This window comes from Pieris rapae, chromosome 3 (assembly GCF_905147795.1).
Source record: "Pieris rapae chromosome 3, ilPieRapa1.1, whole genome shotgun sequence".
NCBI classification, from domain to species: Eukaryota; Metazoa; Arthropoda; class Insecta; order Lepidoptera; family Pieridae; genus Pieris; species Pieris rapae.
In genome coordinates this window covers 6604731-6621412 of record NC_059511.1, presented here as the reverse complement: position 1 = coordinate 6621412, position 16682 = coordinate 6604731, and the positions used below count along the sequence as shown (strand labels likewise).

Genomic DNA, 16682 nt, shown 5'->3' with positions numbered 1-16682 from the left:
AGTCTGAATTGAAGCATGCGCATTGTCATTTTCAGTCATTGAGTGGTCAAAGATTCATTGTTTTACAATTTACAATTACACGATAAAATAGGGCGAACGCTGAAGTGTTGAACTGTGATAAGTTAATTCTAGGTGTTAGTGGATTATCTAATGTGCATATAAGTGAAAAGTATAATATCAATATGCTTATCAAAGAATAGTAAGTATTGTTAAGGTTATATGCTCTAATTGAGAAAATAAATCGATTTTTTAAGACTCAGCAAAAAAATTAGAATAGCTTTCGCAAGGGATCTCTTGATAAAAATTGTTTATAGGTAGCTGTACCTTCATAAGCCAGATAAAATATAAGTACAGTGTCTTAAGATTTGGCTAAACTTGACAAATAATTAAAAATTCAATACTAAAATAATTCAATAATAAATTGACGCAACTAAAAAAAGGCTTACTACTCTGATATTCTTATATATATCTTTCTTTTTCAGTCGTGTTACACTACCATTAACAGTGGAAGAGGTAAGATTTTTACCATTTATAACTTTTTTCCAGATTTCTGGTTAAAATAATTTGTTACAAAATTTTCAATTTGATTTAATACAAATATTTATTATTACAATTAAGGCCTGCGCATTATGTGACACCAAAAATATATATTGCAGAAATTAATACTTTCAGTGATATTCCACTTTTAAAGTTTGGATAAGATAATGAAATTCTATCCAGCTCATTAGGAGCATATTGTCGGCAAACTTCACCCTGATAAAAAAAACAGTGAGAGGAGGATTAAAAGTAGAACCTTCCAAAGAAGCCAAGTAATTCATTCTTTAATATTAATTATGATTGGTAATAAATTAAAATATCTATACATATGGTTGGTGGACACAGTTTCCCCACTGAGACTCATACTCGGTCAGCTGTGCATGATATCTATACATAGTACATTTAACATTAAATCATAATAACATTAATTTATATGTCTTGTTTATGTTGATGGCTAAAAGATTACAATGGATACTCCTAAAAAATATTATGTCTATAATATTGTCAAACATTCTTATTTTAAAATTTTGGTTCACATGTAGATTACAACTGACACAATTTGCTTAGTACTTATACATAAAGTATATTATATTTGAATAGCTAACTATAAAAATATTCTAAAACTTGAATGCATATGCATACTTAGTGCTGGATCACTATTAAAGTGGAAGAGTCCAGTGGACTAGTGGCCAATATCTTGAAAGATAGATTGGTTATATAAGTACTCTTGTATTGATTTGTACATCTTAACTGTTTGAGAATATGTTTCTTAGGAGAGTTTTATATATAATTAAAGTTGAGAATCAGTTATACTTAAATATTTAAATATTAAAAAGTGTGATGTGTGGGGTGCCATACATTCATTAAACTTAAAATTAATGTGTAACAAACTAGTATTGTTTTGTTAAATATCAAATTAAATTATTAATCTGGTTACTAAATACTGCCAAATAATAAAACTCATAGACTTACAGTGTATTAGTTACATAGAAATATAAAAAGTACAGCTGGTAGCCTACAATTCATACACTAATAAGTTTTATTTAAGTAACCAGTTATACTGTTGGATTACAAATTGGCATAATCTGCAGAGGTTTTTGCATCTCGTTTTTTCTTTATGTAAAGTTTAATTAACTTTATATTGTAGTTTGTTAAGCTATGTTACACTTTGGGCATTAGGGTCTCAAGTCATTTGTTATTTCAAATCCCTCCAGTAAACCAATGTAATTTATTTTTTCTACTTGAACATTTACGCAGATATTAATATCTAAACAAGTAGAGGCCACTGAATTAGTGATTATTTTAAGAATAGTACATAAATTATTATGTACTATATTAATAGCATATATATTGTGACAAGAATAGGATCAATATAGAGTTCCTAAAAATTTTTTTTGCTAAATTTGGCTGGGATTGTCTCAAAGATTTATTTATTTTATTAAGTATATTTTTATATTATTTATAGATTTTGTCTCAATTTTAATTATGATTGTAAAATATTATGCACAATCAACCAATAAAAAATCTCCATTGTTTGAAAATTAAGAAGCAGTTCAGTAAAGTGATGCTTTGATTAGACGCGACAAAATTGTCTATTGACAAAGTTGAGTCTCACAGTCGCTGAGTAGGCTACTGCATCACTCGGTCAAGGTTGTAAACACCGCGTAAAATTAAACAATTTTAGTAAATTGTTGATGATAACTCCTAAGCTAAGAAAAAACAAATCATTGAATGATTACGTAGTCGGCTAATAGTAATGTTAAATAGTAGAGTTAAAAGTTTTCAGTTAAATGTAGTTCATATCCAAGACTCAACGTTAGTGCAGAAAAAAGAAGTTCAATAAGTTTTTTTTAATGTTCTCTTATGTTTAACCTTTTTGGTAGTACATGACTCATGACCATTCTGGATTTTACACTTTGAACGGAATTCAGTGGCCTAATGTTTCGTTATTACCCTCTTCATTCCACTGTCATTTCTAAATTTTCATTACAAATAATACTTCTAAGACATATTTTGTTATCTCTGGACTGGTCCTGGGTGGCGACACCTTTTGAACGACGTAAGATATTACGAGTCGTAGTGTTCTAAAATGTATATAAAGTGATTTGATTATTATAATATATTTGTCAATAGGTTGTCGTTTTTTATACATTTATAAGTCTTGTTAGACCTATGTATTTTTACACTGGCTGAGCTTAAAAGAGTTGTTTGATGTGTTGTTAGTTATAAGATTTAGGTTTGTATATTTTTTCATGTTTTTTTATGTAGAATAATTGGTGTGGGTATTAATGTGTCATTCTATCATTAATTAGCAATAACTGTTAAGATTTCAGTTCAGATATTAGATAATAATTATGTGGACTAAAATATATTGTTCCTGATTCAATATTGTTTGTAAAACCTAAAAAAAATACCATTTAATTTTAATTTTCTTGTTTTTGTCTAGTGAAGCCTTATTGGTTTATTTTTATATTCGTATGTATAAAGTTAAAAGTTATTGATTAAATATGTATTACGTAACCAATAACTTTTCTAGAAACTTTATGAAAAAGTTGTAATACTACAATTACTAAAAATATGTAACTTAAAATATAGAGAAGTCGTCATATTATGCTCTGAGATTTAATTGAAAGTCTAGTCTAAAGTTCAGTTTTATCTGACGGTATAAAGCCATTGTAAGAAGTAATCGAAAAAAAAATTATAAACATGTATTTTTAAATAACATTATTCATTTAACATACCATGCTAGAAACTTGTTTTGTCATCTCAATATTATATAATGTATGGATATCATGACGATGGATTCGTCAGTTCAGATCGTTACCAAGTTAAAATTCTGTTAATATACATGTCTCTCTGGGTCGGTATCTCATGTTTGAGTATCGTGGTCAACTGTGTAGTAAGTTCTGGCGCGAAGAATTTTCATCCACCAATTTTAGTTCTTTTACAACAGTAAAAAAAGCGCTGTATAATTTTTGATTCACAATTGTTTACATTGAGAAAGACGAGACTTGGTCAGTCCATCATTTTGGGAACGTCCACGCAGTCCTTTGCTTTCGTTGTTGCCAATCGCGATGAGCATATCTAAGTTCGGGTGCATTAGAAGCATATTGTCGGCATATGGTTGATAAACAGGTTTTAATAGGAAGTATCGATGTATTAGTGGCTTAAGCGGTCTACGGCATTATTCTTAACATCTTTTAATATATGTATTATGTTTAATATATATGAGGTGGCAAAATGTTAACAAAACTTGATATATAAAAAATTAACAACCGTGGAGAAATAAGCTAACGCCAACGTTTTACACCGAGGCGCTTTCTATAGAAAAATATTATGCTATTTTTTGCAGTTATTTTGGATATAGAGCATGAATACCAATTCCTACTTATCATTAGTAAAAAAATATAGATAGTTGCTCATATAAAATAATATTATATTGCCCAACTCCTTAGCCATCTATCTGGCTCTACTAGTCATATTGTTAAAACCGAAAGGTGCAGTACCTTTCGGTTTTAATAATTTATTTTCACAAATTATTAAGTCTGGTGTTCTGTAAAATTATCCAAAATACTTTTGTATTAGGTACTAAAAACTGACACACTTGGAAACTGAAGTTCTAAAAATAATACTTTACAAAGCTCTTAACAATCATGTACCTACATAAATTACTGTTATAAAGTTTATTATCGATATGTGTCTCAACTTTTATTAAGCAATACTGTGGTTACAAAAGCATCATAGCGCTTAATTTAAATTTTTTCTACAGTATCAAGTGGCTCAGCTATTCTGCGTAGCTGAGGTATCAAAAAACGAAACCGGTGGAGGCGAAGGCATAGAAGTAATTAAGAATGAACCATTCAAAGACTACCCCTTACTTGGTAAGTAATATATTTATATTTTTTTTAAGATAATGGTATAACTTTGCTGGTAACCAGAAGATATGACCCCCAAACGCATTTTTAAGATGTTATTTACTTAATTCCAATTTTGGATCGATTCAGATAAATTTCTCTTACATTTTTATTGGAAGAGTTTATGCTTTGAAATTTTAAGAATAAATACTATTTTTATGCAGGAAATTTTAGATGTTTGCTCGTTGTTACATGGATATTATGAATTTTATTTGAAGGTTGATTTTTTTAGGTTTTTTAAATATGATAAAATACGTAAAGTGCGTCATAATGCCATTAATTATTGCTTACCTTGATAAAGATTTCCTCATATTATTTTAATATGTTCTACATCATCATTATTATTTTTCATTCCAAAAATATTTTTTGTGTAACACTTAATTTTTTTCAGTAACTTAAATAAGAAAAATGCTGATTGCATTCAAGTACTATACTTTAGTCAGTAGTCTAATACTAATACAAAGTAATACTGGTTGGTTGTATTAACTGTAAATAGAACGATATGTATTAACTTTAATTATGATTTGTTGTAAAGAAATAAAACGGCGTCTTGTTTTCTATATCTATATATTACTGTCTTGTTATCTATATAATAAAATAACTGGATATATATAGCATTTAATAAATAGAATATTGAAATAAATAAATTTTTGACTTCATTATTTACCCATATTTGCAATCAAATTGCTCCATGAGCAAAGGGGTAATAAATTTTTTTTAGTTCTTATCATCGTCCTACTTATCGTCGTCTTATCGTAAATGTATGTTGTATCAAAAATTACTTTATAATAATATGATATGTCATATCATTGTCTTTATTGCAAATGATTGTTATCAGAATTACAAAGACTTATATGTATCTTAAATAAGAAAATGGCTTTAAAACTTTAAAGTTCGCATTCTAATAATTAAGATTTCATGTGACGATTAACTCCAATTTTGAACTCAAAACCACCTAGTTTCAACATCCGTCCTTGATGGTTCATATTTGGTTTGCGAAAGCTGAATACTGAAATTCGGAACGGGTATAGCTGTTGAATTTACAGTGTAAGTCAATACTAATGTCCGCGACTTTCTAGCGAATACAGAAGGCAAGGCAACCAGCTCAAAAACTGTAGAAGTTAAAGCCTTTGAAACTGAATCCTGCTCCACTTGTCCTCCTTGCGTGGATAATGGTAACATTTTCATGACATACAGTAGTAATCGGTAGATGTACATAACTGTAATTAGAGAAACAGATATAATTGGAATTAGCTTTAATTTTTTTACGTTATAAATAAAGACGACATTGTATTTTGATTTAAAATTTTATAGTATATAAATATACATATTTATTTGATATAAAATATTAATACAACAGATATTAGCTAGTAAGCCAGTGAAATAAGAATAATTTCAAATGTTTAAGGTTTAACTAGAGTGTGTTAAGCAAGTTCTCGCTGCGTCGATAGAGTAGTTACCTTCATGTAAAGGTAATTGTTGAATCCCATCGTATATATCTTTCTTTACAATTTCGTTATAGTTCTCAGTATGTCTGTGGCGCTAAGTCGCTATTGGGAGTTACGTGGTTCCGACCCAGTAGTCACCATTGTACGATAGTCGATTGAAACCTGAATTAAACTAGATATTTGATTAAAATCTTTCCATCTCGACGTATAACGTTCAAGAACTCCTTTTTTAAGGAACTAACTGCCGTGCATCATCTCTTTGTGGTACTAGGTGCCAGTAGATGTATTTTCAAACCGTTACGACAAGAAACAGCGTACCAAAAGAAACACACACAACACACGCTCCCAGTCCCGGATCCCAGTGTAGCAGCTGTCTAAGGGCCGCCGACTTGTCTGCCTCCATAAAATAAAACTTTTTATATCTGGAAACAAAACTTTCTTAGAAGATATGATGTTAGATCTTACATGTCATATATGACAGTAAAAAAATGTAATTAAACCTGCTACAAATTATCTTTATAATTTCTATAAGTAAAGAATATTTATTATGAAACCAAGGTCGCAATTAACTACTGTCATTAAAAACTATGACAATCCTTTATACATAATCTATCTACCAATGACAGCGTTTACGGTTGCTGAAAGTATTGTTATTAATGTGTGGTTTTGTGCATTATTCAATACGTACTTTATACATTTTTTTACACTCAACTGCATGGTAAAGCTACAGTTACTAATAACACGTGCCTAAAAAGCCTCCCGTACGGAGCCGTATGACTAAGCGTGTTTTCTGAGCGTATAAGGAAGGTAACAATCGTACAATGATTCTTTAATCAATTTTAGCATGATAACATGAGTGATGACGTCACACGTATAATTTGCGTTTACACAACTGCGGTTATGTTTGGTTAGGTGTTGAACAAAATCCTTTATCGCTTCCTAGACATTAATTGTTTTAACCGTTCAAAACGTTTGCGTTACAATTGAATAATTTCAAATGCCGTATGCAATTTTCAAATCTTAGGTACAAAAAGGTAAAATCTCAGGTAAAATAAAGTACAATTTATAAAGTTGTAGATATGAAGTAAAATAAAAAATACAATCGTAAATTAATACATATAAAAACTTGATTAGGCGTGGCGCGAAAGGTTTAACGTATCTTGACATACGTACGAATTCCGCACAGGTTTTAATATTATATAACACTTCAATACATTCCCTTAATAATAAAGGAGCTTTTATATAATTTTTACTTTTATATATTTGTATAATGATAAACAATAACGGTATGTTAATCTATGTTCATTAAAGGCTATGGTAAGTCCCATCTAGTGCTGTCATAGGTGGGAATTGTTGAAAATTGAACCTTTGAATGCTGCCAATTTTTTAAGACGCTGCATTGCTGTATTTTTTAAAAGGCGTTCTAGTACAAACGCAGCTATTTACCGACATAATACGTTGAAGTCGTCAACCGGCATATATCTTTTTCTGTTTATAAATATTAAATTGCTAATCGTTTTTTTCATACGTAAAACATCACGAGACGTTTAACGAATGAAAAAACAACAAAAGACACTTATCTTGCCTTGTTTTTCATAATTAAAAACCTGTATTTTCTAGGGGGTAAATACTCATCGGGGCAGTACACTTATAAGATCTACCATCTGGCGTCCAAAGTGCCGGCCTTCATCAGATTGCTGGCTCCAAAAGGTTCCCTCGAAGTTCATGAAGAGGCCTGGAATGCCTACCCATACTGTCGGACTGTTTTAACGGTAAATTTTTCATGAAACGATTTGCTTTAATATGACGTATACGTGTACACACGTAAATAGAACTTCTTTATGACCTTATTTTTCGAAAAATTATCTACTGTATCCACTGGATCCACTTCACAGAAATTGGTTAAATTAGATAAAGTTTAAGAAACGGTTTATATTATCATAGACATGAATACAAATAATTTAGTTGCGTTACGCCAATTGAAATTCACTAACGGCTGTCCCCGGTTTCATTTAATATTGGTTTTGTTTTTTTTTTAATTTTCTTATACTTTGAATGGTAGCAAATAAGAATAGAGATATGATATTCATTCTCATTTATTTACAAACTACAGTATGTGAAAACTAACACAATATAAAGTGTTCTTTAAAATAAAACTAATATATTTCAATTATTTGCAATTATCGTCACAGTTAAAATGCAATAAAATTATACACGTAGGTGATTTAAGAAAACTCACTAGTTTATTGTCATTGCACTGTGTATATACTGCATTGCACTATGTATTTGATTTTACAGAATTTCATTTCCTATCCAATCGTGGTAGGGACAAGAAAAATGTGCGCGTAATAATGTAACGTGTACCTAAGTGAAAAATGTGACGGTAATTTTTTTCCAACGCCGATATTGAAGTTTCACTTCAAACATTTTGGGGTTCTAAATCGACATTAAGGTGTATTTAAGTTGATTCTAGGGGAAACATTCTGTAGGAGTTGGCATCTCTGAGGTAGAGATGCTGTAAACCAGTCACAATCAAACGAAACATGCCGTCGTTTCGTCTTTTCTTTTTCTTTCAAATTTTCTGACTTCCAGATCTCTAGTTATTTTCACTTAAATTGTAAACTAAGGATAATTTAATTTTAATATTTATTTCAGAATCCCGGCTACATGAAAGAGAACTTCGTTATCTGCATAGAGTCTTTGCATTTACCAGATGCGGGTGAGCAATATAATGTAAGTAACAATTTACATTTAATTATTACCGTTACAATTTCTGAACTTAAATGAAACTACTTGTTCTGATTTATTATTTCTGAATTACGAATTTCATATACGTACCAGTTTTAAGTGGAAAATAGTAAATGCCAATTGTTTAATAATAATTAATCATTTAATGATAATTTACCTTCGTAAGTTAATAAAGAGGTTTTAATAAAGAATTCCTTATGAACATTACATTTAACATTTCGAAATGAAATTTCGTTAGGGTAACGCAGAGAAATTTCAATTCAATGCAAGTTTTAAGGTGATTCAGCAGTTTGCGGAGCTCATATAATTTGCTGAATTAAGGAAAATTACTTTAAAATCTTTATTGTATTGATTGCGATTTTAGTGTGTTGTAAGTCAGATAACGAAATGGGCTTTCACGAAATTATTGATATCAAATAGATGTCTGTCTTATCGTTGACTCTAATTCGTAAGTAAGTCTATTAAAAAAAGAGTTAGACTTCCTATTTTTTAGAATAAATACCCATGACATGTCAAAACACTGTTTGAATTTAAACATTACCTTTGTACATATTTATAAAAAAAATCGTTATAGATTTTTATTTTTATTTATTTTATGCAAACATAGTATTCATATATTAAATATGAGGAATTGCTGCGAATGTTATTATTATTTATTATAGTAAATATTATTTGACATGGATTGTCTACAACAGTAACATACATTCATATTATAACCAGCCCGGCTTTTATTTTAAGAATCTTTAATGCTTTCGCTTTCAGTTTTATCAAGGTTTGAAATGAATAAAAGTTTATTATTAATCAAGTCATTTAGTGCTCATAATAAACATGTTTGTCATCCTTATGAGGCATTGTAGCGTGAAAAATGGCATATGCTGAAAGTGAAGATAAATTGTAATATAATAAGTTTCAAAACAATTGAATCGGCCTCACTGACCAACCTCTTTTGTGTAATTTCCGTAAAATAGTAAAAAATACTGTAATATAATTTATATTGCTACACAAATAATTCCTTGTAAAATTTTGTAATATTGTTTTCGTTACTTATCATGATCTTTAGTATATTAAATTTTAATTATATAGCACGAACATTTTTTGTTATGTTTAATGAATAATTTATTTAAGCCTTTTATACTCGAAAAAGATATGCTTTCGTGGGGACCTTAACCCATGCCATAATAAAACAATATCTACCTAAAAATCCACAAAACGGACTAAACCAGAAACGCAGAAACGCAACTATGAAATTAAATGTCCGCCTAGTTAATGACTGACCTATTAAATATATCATAGATGTGAACTGCATATCTAAATATAAAGAAAGTACATATTAGAAAAACTGTCATACAAAATCTTTAATCACAAGGGACAAGTGGTATTGACTCTACTCTATAGTTTGTTTATAAAGCTTTCTCTATTTGCTCTTTAAGTTTCTCGAAAATATGTTTTCATTTTTTGACGATTAGGTACCTACGTATTAAATTAAATTGTGGAAACATTCGTTAGAACCTTGTCTTGACCGAGACCTTTAGTCAATTACAAGGCCAAGTACGATGAGATAATACTACGTATATAAATGGTTACCTTAATTAATCAGCTCTTATCATTGATAATTTTCAATCAATTATACATTTTTTTATTTATATATCATTGCACGTGTTGGAGTTTTATTAAACATATGAAACTACTTGCAACGGGCTATCTCTTTCGACCAAGACTTCTTTCGATGAAAAAATATCAACTTTAAACAAGTCTTGATATTAATTATGACAGTTATACATTTTACAGATATGAAGTGCTTATATTCTATTTATCTATGATTTTTAAATGGTGATGTTGAAGTACACGGATTTAGGAAGTGATTTCCATAGATTTTAAGAAGTCAAACATTTGCTACCGAAATTTGTGTTTGGCGCTTGTACTTGACGAATATTTAAGTATAATTATAACGATAAAATAGATAATTTGGAGATATGAAGATGTTTTGGGATTAAAGGAGACAGAGTAAAAATAAAAGAAGTGGGGCTAGGAAGTTAGCAAACATTTTGTCTAAGTATACTTAAAGCAGAAGTTTAAGATTCAGGTAATGTTGCCTTCTTTGTCAATGACAATACAGGATAAAGTTATATCTAAAAAAAGTTTTTCAAATTTGATAGGACTATAAAGTTTGCAAAGGCATTGCTAAAACCAGCAAAGTGAGTAGTGCTCGTTGATTTTTATTAATTCATTGACGAAGGTTATCAACGACTACTAAAGTCATGGTCGTGCTATCCAGGAGGACTCTAGTATGGAGTTGTTATTCAAATTAAGCCATATAATGAAATTGTAACGTAGTGGAGTTTGACAATATAAATGATTCAGACCTGCATATTGACGAAACAGATGCAGCCTGAGGCCAAGACCATAAAAAGTTGTTGACACTGGATTACTATCATTAATCTTTTAGAACGCAAAACAAGGTCGCATCTGCCAACTGTTTGTCTGTGGTCTCTTGCACTTAAAGAATTACGTATGCCTTAGTGAATTAATGTACCATTTATTCTCTATGTTGCATATTATTAATATCATGCTCCACTTAAATTGAATGCATTGAAAAGCTCACAGCTTATTTCTAATGTACCTTTTATAGACTGTTTGAGATTTTATTAAATACGCAGACGTATATCATTACTATTGACTCTGCAATGAACTGAATTGAGAATATTAGGAGCAAATTAACCCAAAAATGCAGAGGTCAAGTGGCTTTTAGTATTTAACTCAATCGGTATGGTGCTATTTTTGATTATGTAATGTATTAACAATTTTTCTTTACGGTAAATTTAACATAATGACCACATATGCACTTAGCCTTTTTGGATAGGGGTGTGGGGCATATATACTCGCACTGCCACTGCAGCTATTGCCTTATTGAAACGTTCAGTAAAAGCCGAGTATGAACACTCACTAATGACGATATTACAGTAAGAATTTAGGGTAATATTTCCGGAAGCGGCTAGACCGAGCTGAGTGTAAATGTCTGAAGATTTCACATAATCTTTGTTCAGTTGAATGGGTTGATGACCGGTACAATATACGCACGGGGCGTATAGTGTTAAATAAAAACGCCTAACACAATAACAATTTCCTCTGTACCTACAAAATTTTTATGGCATCACAGATGGCTTTGTTCGGCATAAAATACCTATAAAACGCTTCCCGTAGTGACTTTTTCTATGTTATAAGCCCGATAGGAATATTATATACGAAAGTTCATGACTATTAAGGGGTAGGAGTTTTGTCTTAAATTTCGACATATAGTGAATTTAAAAATCGCTTACAGGATCCGAATAAGTTTTCACAGCTGTTTTTGTACTTAAGTTGTATTTGATATAATTCTGATGTGATTATGGATGTCTGCGATACAAAATTAATGACGGGAATAACCTACCTGTATCTTATATTCCATAATTAATATATTTTATTTTACCACAGCTAATCATATAAGACGATACCCTTTCTGTGTTAGTTCACAATAAACTTAGTTTCAAAAGCGATCTGAGTAATTTCTTTGAATTTTAATATGTTTGATTAGATACGAATACGGGTCTAAAATAAAATGGTTTATTTGAGTGCAAGAAACAGTGGGTCATAAGGAGTAATTAAATTATGTAACGTAGTAATGAAACTAATTGCCTTGAAACAGTGTCCGAAGGTTACTGTACGAATACTTAGTATTGTAACGTGTAAAATTAAATGAAAAAGTTTTCGTAAAAATTTGTAATATAAGAGAATGTAGAAGGAAAGTATATACGTATAAGCTCGAACAATGAGGGGTTAATTTCCATATTTCTGACGGCCAACGGCTGATCAATGTCCGTTCTTTATGAATAAAAGTTAGTTAGTATGTATTCAGTTTTTACAACACTATTGACGTAAAACATGTTTAAAAGAAATATAACCTTCGCAATGTTAGTAGGTTTTATAAGTCAGATTTATACACCACAATTTAATCAATTAATAAATTGGTATTTATTCGTCTTTGAGTCAATTTTATTTTGTTGTAAAATACTTATTTATCATATTCGTATATAGGCAAAAGTCAATACTTTAGAGAAAATATATATCTATTTCTACACTTGTTTAAAACAAAGGAATTAACTTTTATTATAGAGAAACTCAACTATAAATGTATTTAAACATTTTTTATCACATAGGTTTAAATAAAAATACTATAAATATATTTAAACAATTTGTATCAGATACGTTTAATTTAAAAATACGATTCAATGATTTACAGGTGCACGAACTGCCGCCAGAAAAGCTTAAGACGCGCGAAGTCGTCAACATAGACATTGCCAACGACCCTATGTCCGCCGCAGACTACAAGGCTGAGACCGACCCCACGAAGTTTAAGTCTACAAAGACAGGACGGGGTCCATTGGTCGGGGCCAACTGGAAGAATGAGGTCAAGCCAGTCATGACTTGCTATAAACTGGTCACCGCTGAGTTTAAGTGGTTCGGACTCCAGGTACTTTAATATTTATATTCTGTAAAAAAAAGGTTTTTTATATAAAATTTATTATTATTTTAGACTTGTAAGGCCTCATATACTCATGTAGTTAATTGTGTTCTTGGTGGATGTAATGTTACCGTTGGAATTAGGCAATATGAAATATTTTTACTCGAATCTACTTTTATTTTCAGAGCAAAGTTGAGAATGTGATCCAGAAATCTGAGCGACGGTTATTCACTATCTTCCACAGGTAATATATTTTTAATAATCTCCGCAAGCAATAAAAATACTGAATTTATAATCATAACAACAAAGTTTTGTGAAATTTTCAAAAGGGATATAATTTTAATACAGTAAGTCGAGAAATACTTTTAATGACCAGTACTGGCCTAGTCACAGTGCAACTTTCTAACCTGAAATCTGAGGTCGTAGGTATAATCCCCAATAGACTTCAGCCATTTAATACTCGCATGTACGCTGCAAGGATACATTGTGAGGAATGTCTTAGACCCGACGGTCTGTCAGGCACAATAGGCTGATCATCCACTTGTAAAATTATGAAAGAAACGGAAACAATGTGATGCCAAGACCTATATAGGGTTGCAGCGTCATTGGATTATTATTTATTAATTAAGACTCTATGGCTGTTCAATTCAGAATCGTTGTATGAAAGTTTATATGTTTTTTTTAATATCGGCATCACTGAGCTTTTTCGGCTTACGCCACAGCCAAGTTAACATATTCATTGTCCTTGTCGGACTTCGCTAAGTCTTTTGTTTTTGGGTATGATTTCACAAAAAACTTAGTTAATCTGTATAGTAAGCCAATAATTATTGCAAAAAATTATCTCAATTATAATATAATTTTAATATTAACTGAAACTGCATAAATCAAAGTTATGCTTAAATTAATTATTTAATATACTGGTGTAAATTTCTGTAACGCCATATGCAGTAAATAATTAAGTCAGTAAAATAAATAAATAAAAGTTATGTTAACTATACAATTTACACTATTAGTTTGCATAAACACAGCATATATTGAGTTCTTCGAATGTGAATACAAATTAACTTAGTGATGGATTTTGACATACGGGAGTGAAAGTTCGCGCTAATCCTTGTCTTTAAGTCTTGTCGTAAATCTAAGCATTGTTTAAATCAACTTGCCCTACATTGGTACTTATATTTAATTTCAGACAAGTCTTTTGCTCTATGGACGACTGGTACGGTATGACAATGGCTGACATCCGCGCCATTGAGGACCGCACTAAGGAGGAGCTAGAGAGGCTTCGTCGTGAAGGTGAAGTGCGCGGAATGCGCGCTGACAACGAATAAACGGAGACAGCCCAAGCGCACGAGTATGTTGCTACGTGACAACCCTACGCGAGACTCGTGACAGCCCTAACGCTGTGACCATGTGACAGCCCCGTCATCTTAAAGCCGGTTGCTAACCCATCGCACGATTTGCAACCAGTTCCTATATATGTATTACCAATACCAATACCAAACCGTTTATAGCTAAAATCAAATAATTGATGACAGCAATGAATTGCGATTTGTGATTACCAATTAGGACACATAACCGAGCCTTTCGCGTTTCACTCGCCGCAATAGCGAACGTCGCGTGTCAACTGCCGTGCGCTCCCATACTGCGACAACCTTGAGCGCAAGCACTGCATAATTTTACCAAATTTGTCTAAACTCTTCCAGTTGTTAGATAATAAAATATTTATTGCAATAATTATATTTATTTATACCCTGCACCTTTATTGTGTAAAAGGGAATGCCGTCCGCAAAAAGGCAAATTAACTTAATAGTGGGTAGACTATTCTATGATGGTACTATTAGTTGATGTACAATTGAAAATTTTCCCCTATCTTCATAAAATAGAGAAACTCATCATTTTTGTAATTTTTTGTTCCAATTACTATGGAAAGTAAACAATTATAGCTCTACATATATATTGTATTGCAGCGGTTACTTGTTAACCATTTATTTTACTGATAGTACCAAAACTTATACATTGCGCCTTGTATGAATTTACAAACACAATAAAGTTGCAAGCAAATATAATTTGTTGTTTGAAAATATAAGGTTTGCGCTCAAAGTGTCTGCGCACAGAATGCTCTAGTCTCAATAGAGATAAAAATTGAGGACTGCAGGCAGTCCATTGCTTAATATTTTCAAGCAGGAGCATTTGACTTCTAACTTTGAGTTATATTCATTTTAGATTTTAGTAAAAATGTACACTAGAGACATATTTAGCTTACACAACAAAGAAAGTAGAAAAAGTTAGAACCCTATTGGATGTGCTCATGTACATTCTCCTTGGCAATAGTTTGCACATAGATTAATTTAATAAATAATAATACTTATTGCTCATTCTACGCATTTTTGACAATATATCTAATAGATAATTAATAGTCTATCTCTACTGAGACGAGGGCATAAACCCTTAGCAAAATAATTTCCTTATAATATGGTATAGATTAAATATTTAAATAAATGGATGTAGTCAGTGGTTCAAGGTAGTGTATTCGTTACCGACAATTAAAAAATGTTAGAGTTCTTGGACAATTTATTAGCAACGAGATTTTGTGAGATACAGCATTTAGGTAAATAAATATATATCTAATGTTCTATGAAATTTCCTGTGTGAAACAGGCTATGCTGTGCGTGTGTATATAAATATATATATATATATATATAGATTTTCGGTAAAATCTGCTTTTAAAAGTAGTAGTATTTCATTATCGAATTCATAGATCTTTTGATTTCGTTGTTGTAAAATATAATGGTTGACGGTTACTCTGGGACTACTAACTGGCATCGGTCGCATTAACCAATGCAAGGCCGCAATGTATTATAATTTTGGTTGTTCCGGGTCACGGTTAGATGTGAAGCGTTCTATATCAGTATTTTGATGTGTGACATTCCAGGGGATTGAAACGGAATCATATTGCGACAGGCGTTACCAACTAACTGCAGACGAATTTTGTACGGAAATATGGTCCCTTGACGTAGCGTGTGATATTATTCTCATACATATCCGTTTGGGTTTATTGGGTTACGTCTGCCTCACACTGATTTTGTTTCAAATCACAGATCCCGACTATGTGAATAGTTTTGTTCCCGATGGCTCTCTGCAATTGATAGAATAGCTACATTATAGGTTGAGATGTACAATGTGTAAAGTTAAAAGGTAAATTTTAGGTACCATTTTTTGTTCGGGTTTTCCGAGCCCTTTGGGCTGTGATAGCAATGGTTCTATTCAATATAAGTTTAACCAACAAGATCACGGGGGCTCTTTTCTTGACTATTGCACTTTATTTTTATTATTTTTCTATCATCTAAGTTGTAATAAGTTTTACATTAAATACAGCGTGATACATATATTTAAAAGTAGTCTTTTATTGGTAGTAACTAGATTTGTTATTATCCCACTTTTATGTACTTATTTTCCTAGTATTCATATGAAAGTACAATGAATTGCATATTTAACAGGTTTTTATAATTTTGTTTTTCAATATAAATAAAAAATATT

General features: G+C 30.9%; 1 protein-coding gene across 1 annotated transcript; it reads left to right on the top strand.

The window, feature by feature from the left end:
* Positions 1–15211, top strand: LOC110993301 (phosphatidylinositol transfer protein alpha isoform). The gene is made up of 8 exons (XM_022259505.2): positions 1–199; positions 483–513; positions 4307–4418; positions 7520–7671; positions 8555–8632; positions 12924–13154; positions 13331–13389; positions 14335–15211. Exons 1-8 carry the CDS (start codon positions 183–185, stop codon positions 14471–14473), a joined length of 819 nt encoding a protein of 272 aa, XP_022115197.1. The 5' UTR covers positions 1–182; the 3' UTR covers positions 14474–15211.
* Positions 15212–16682: the final 1471 nt, after the last annotated feature.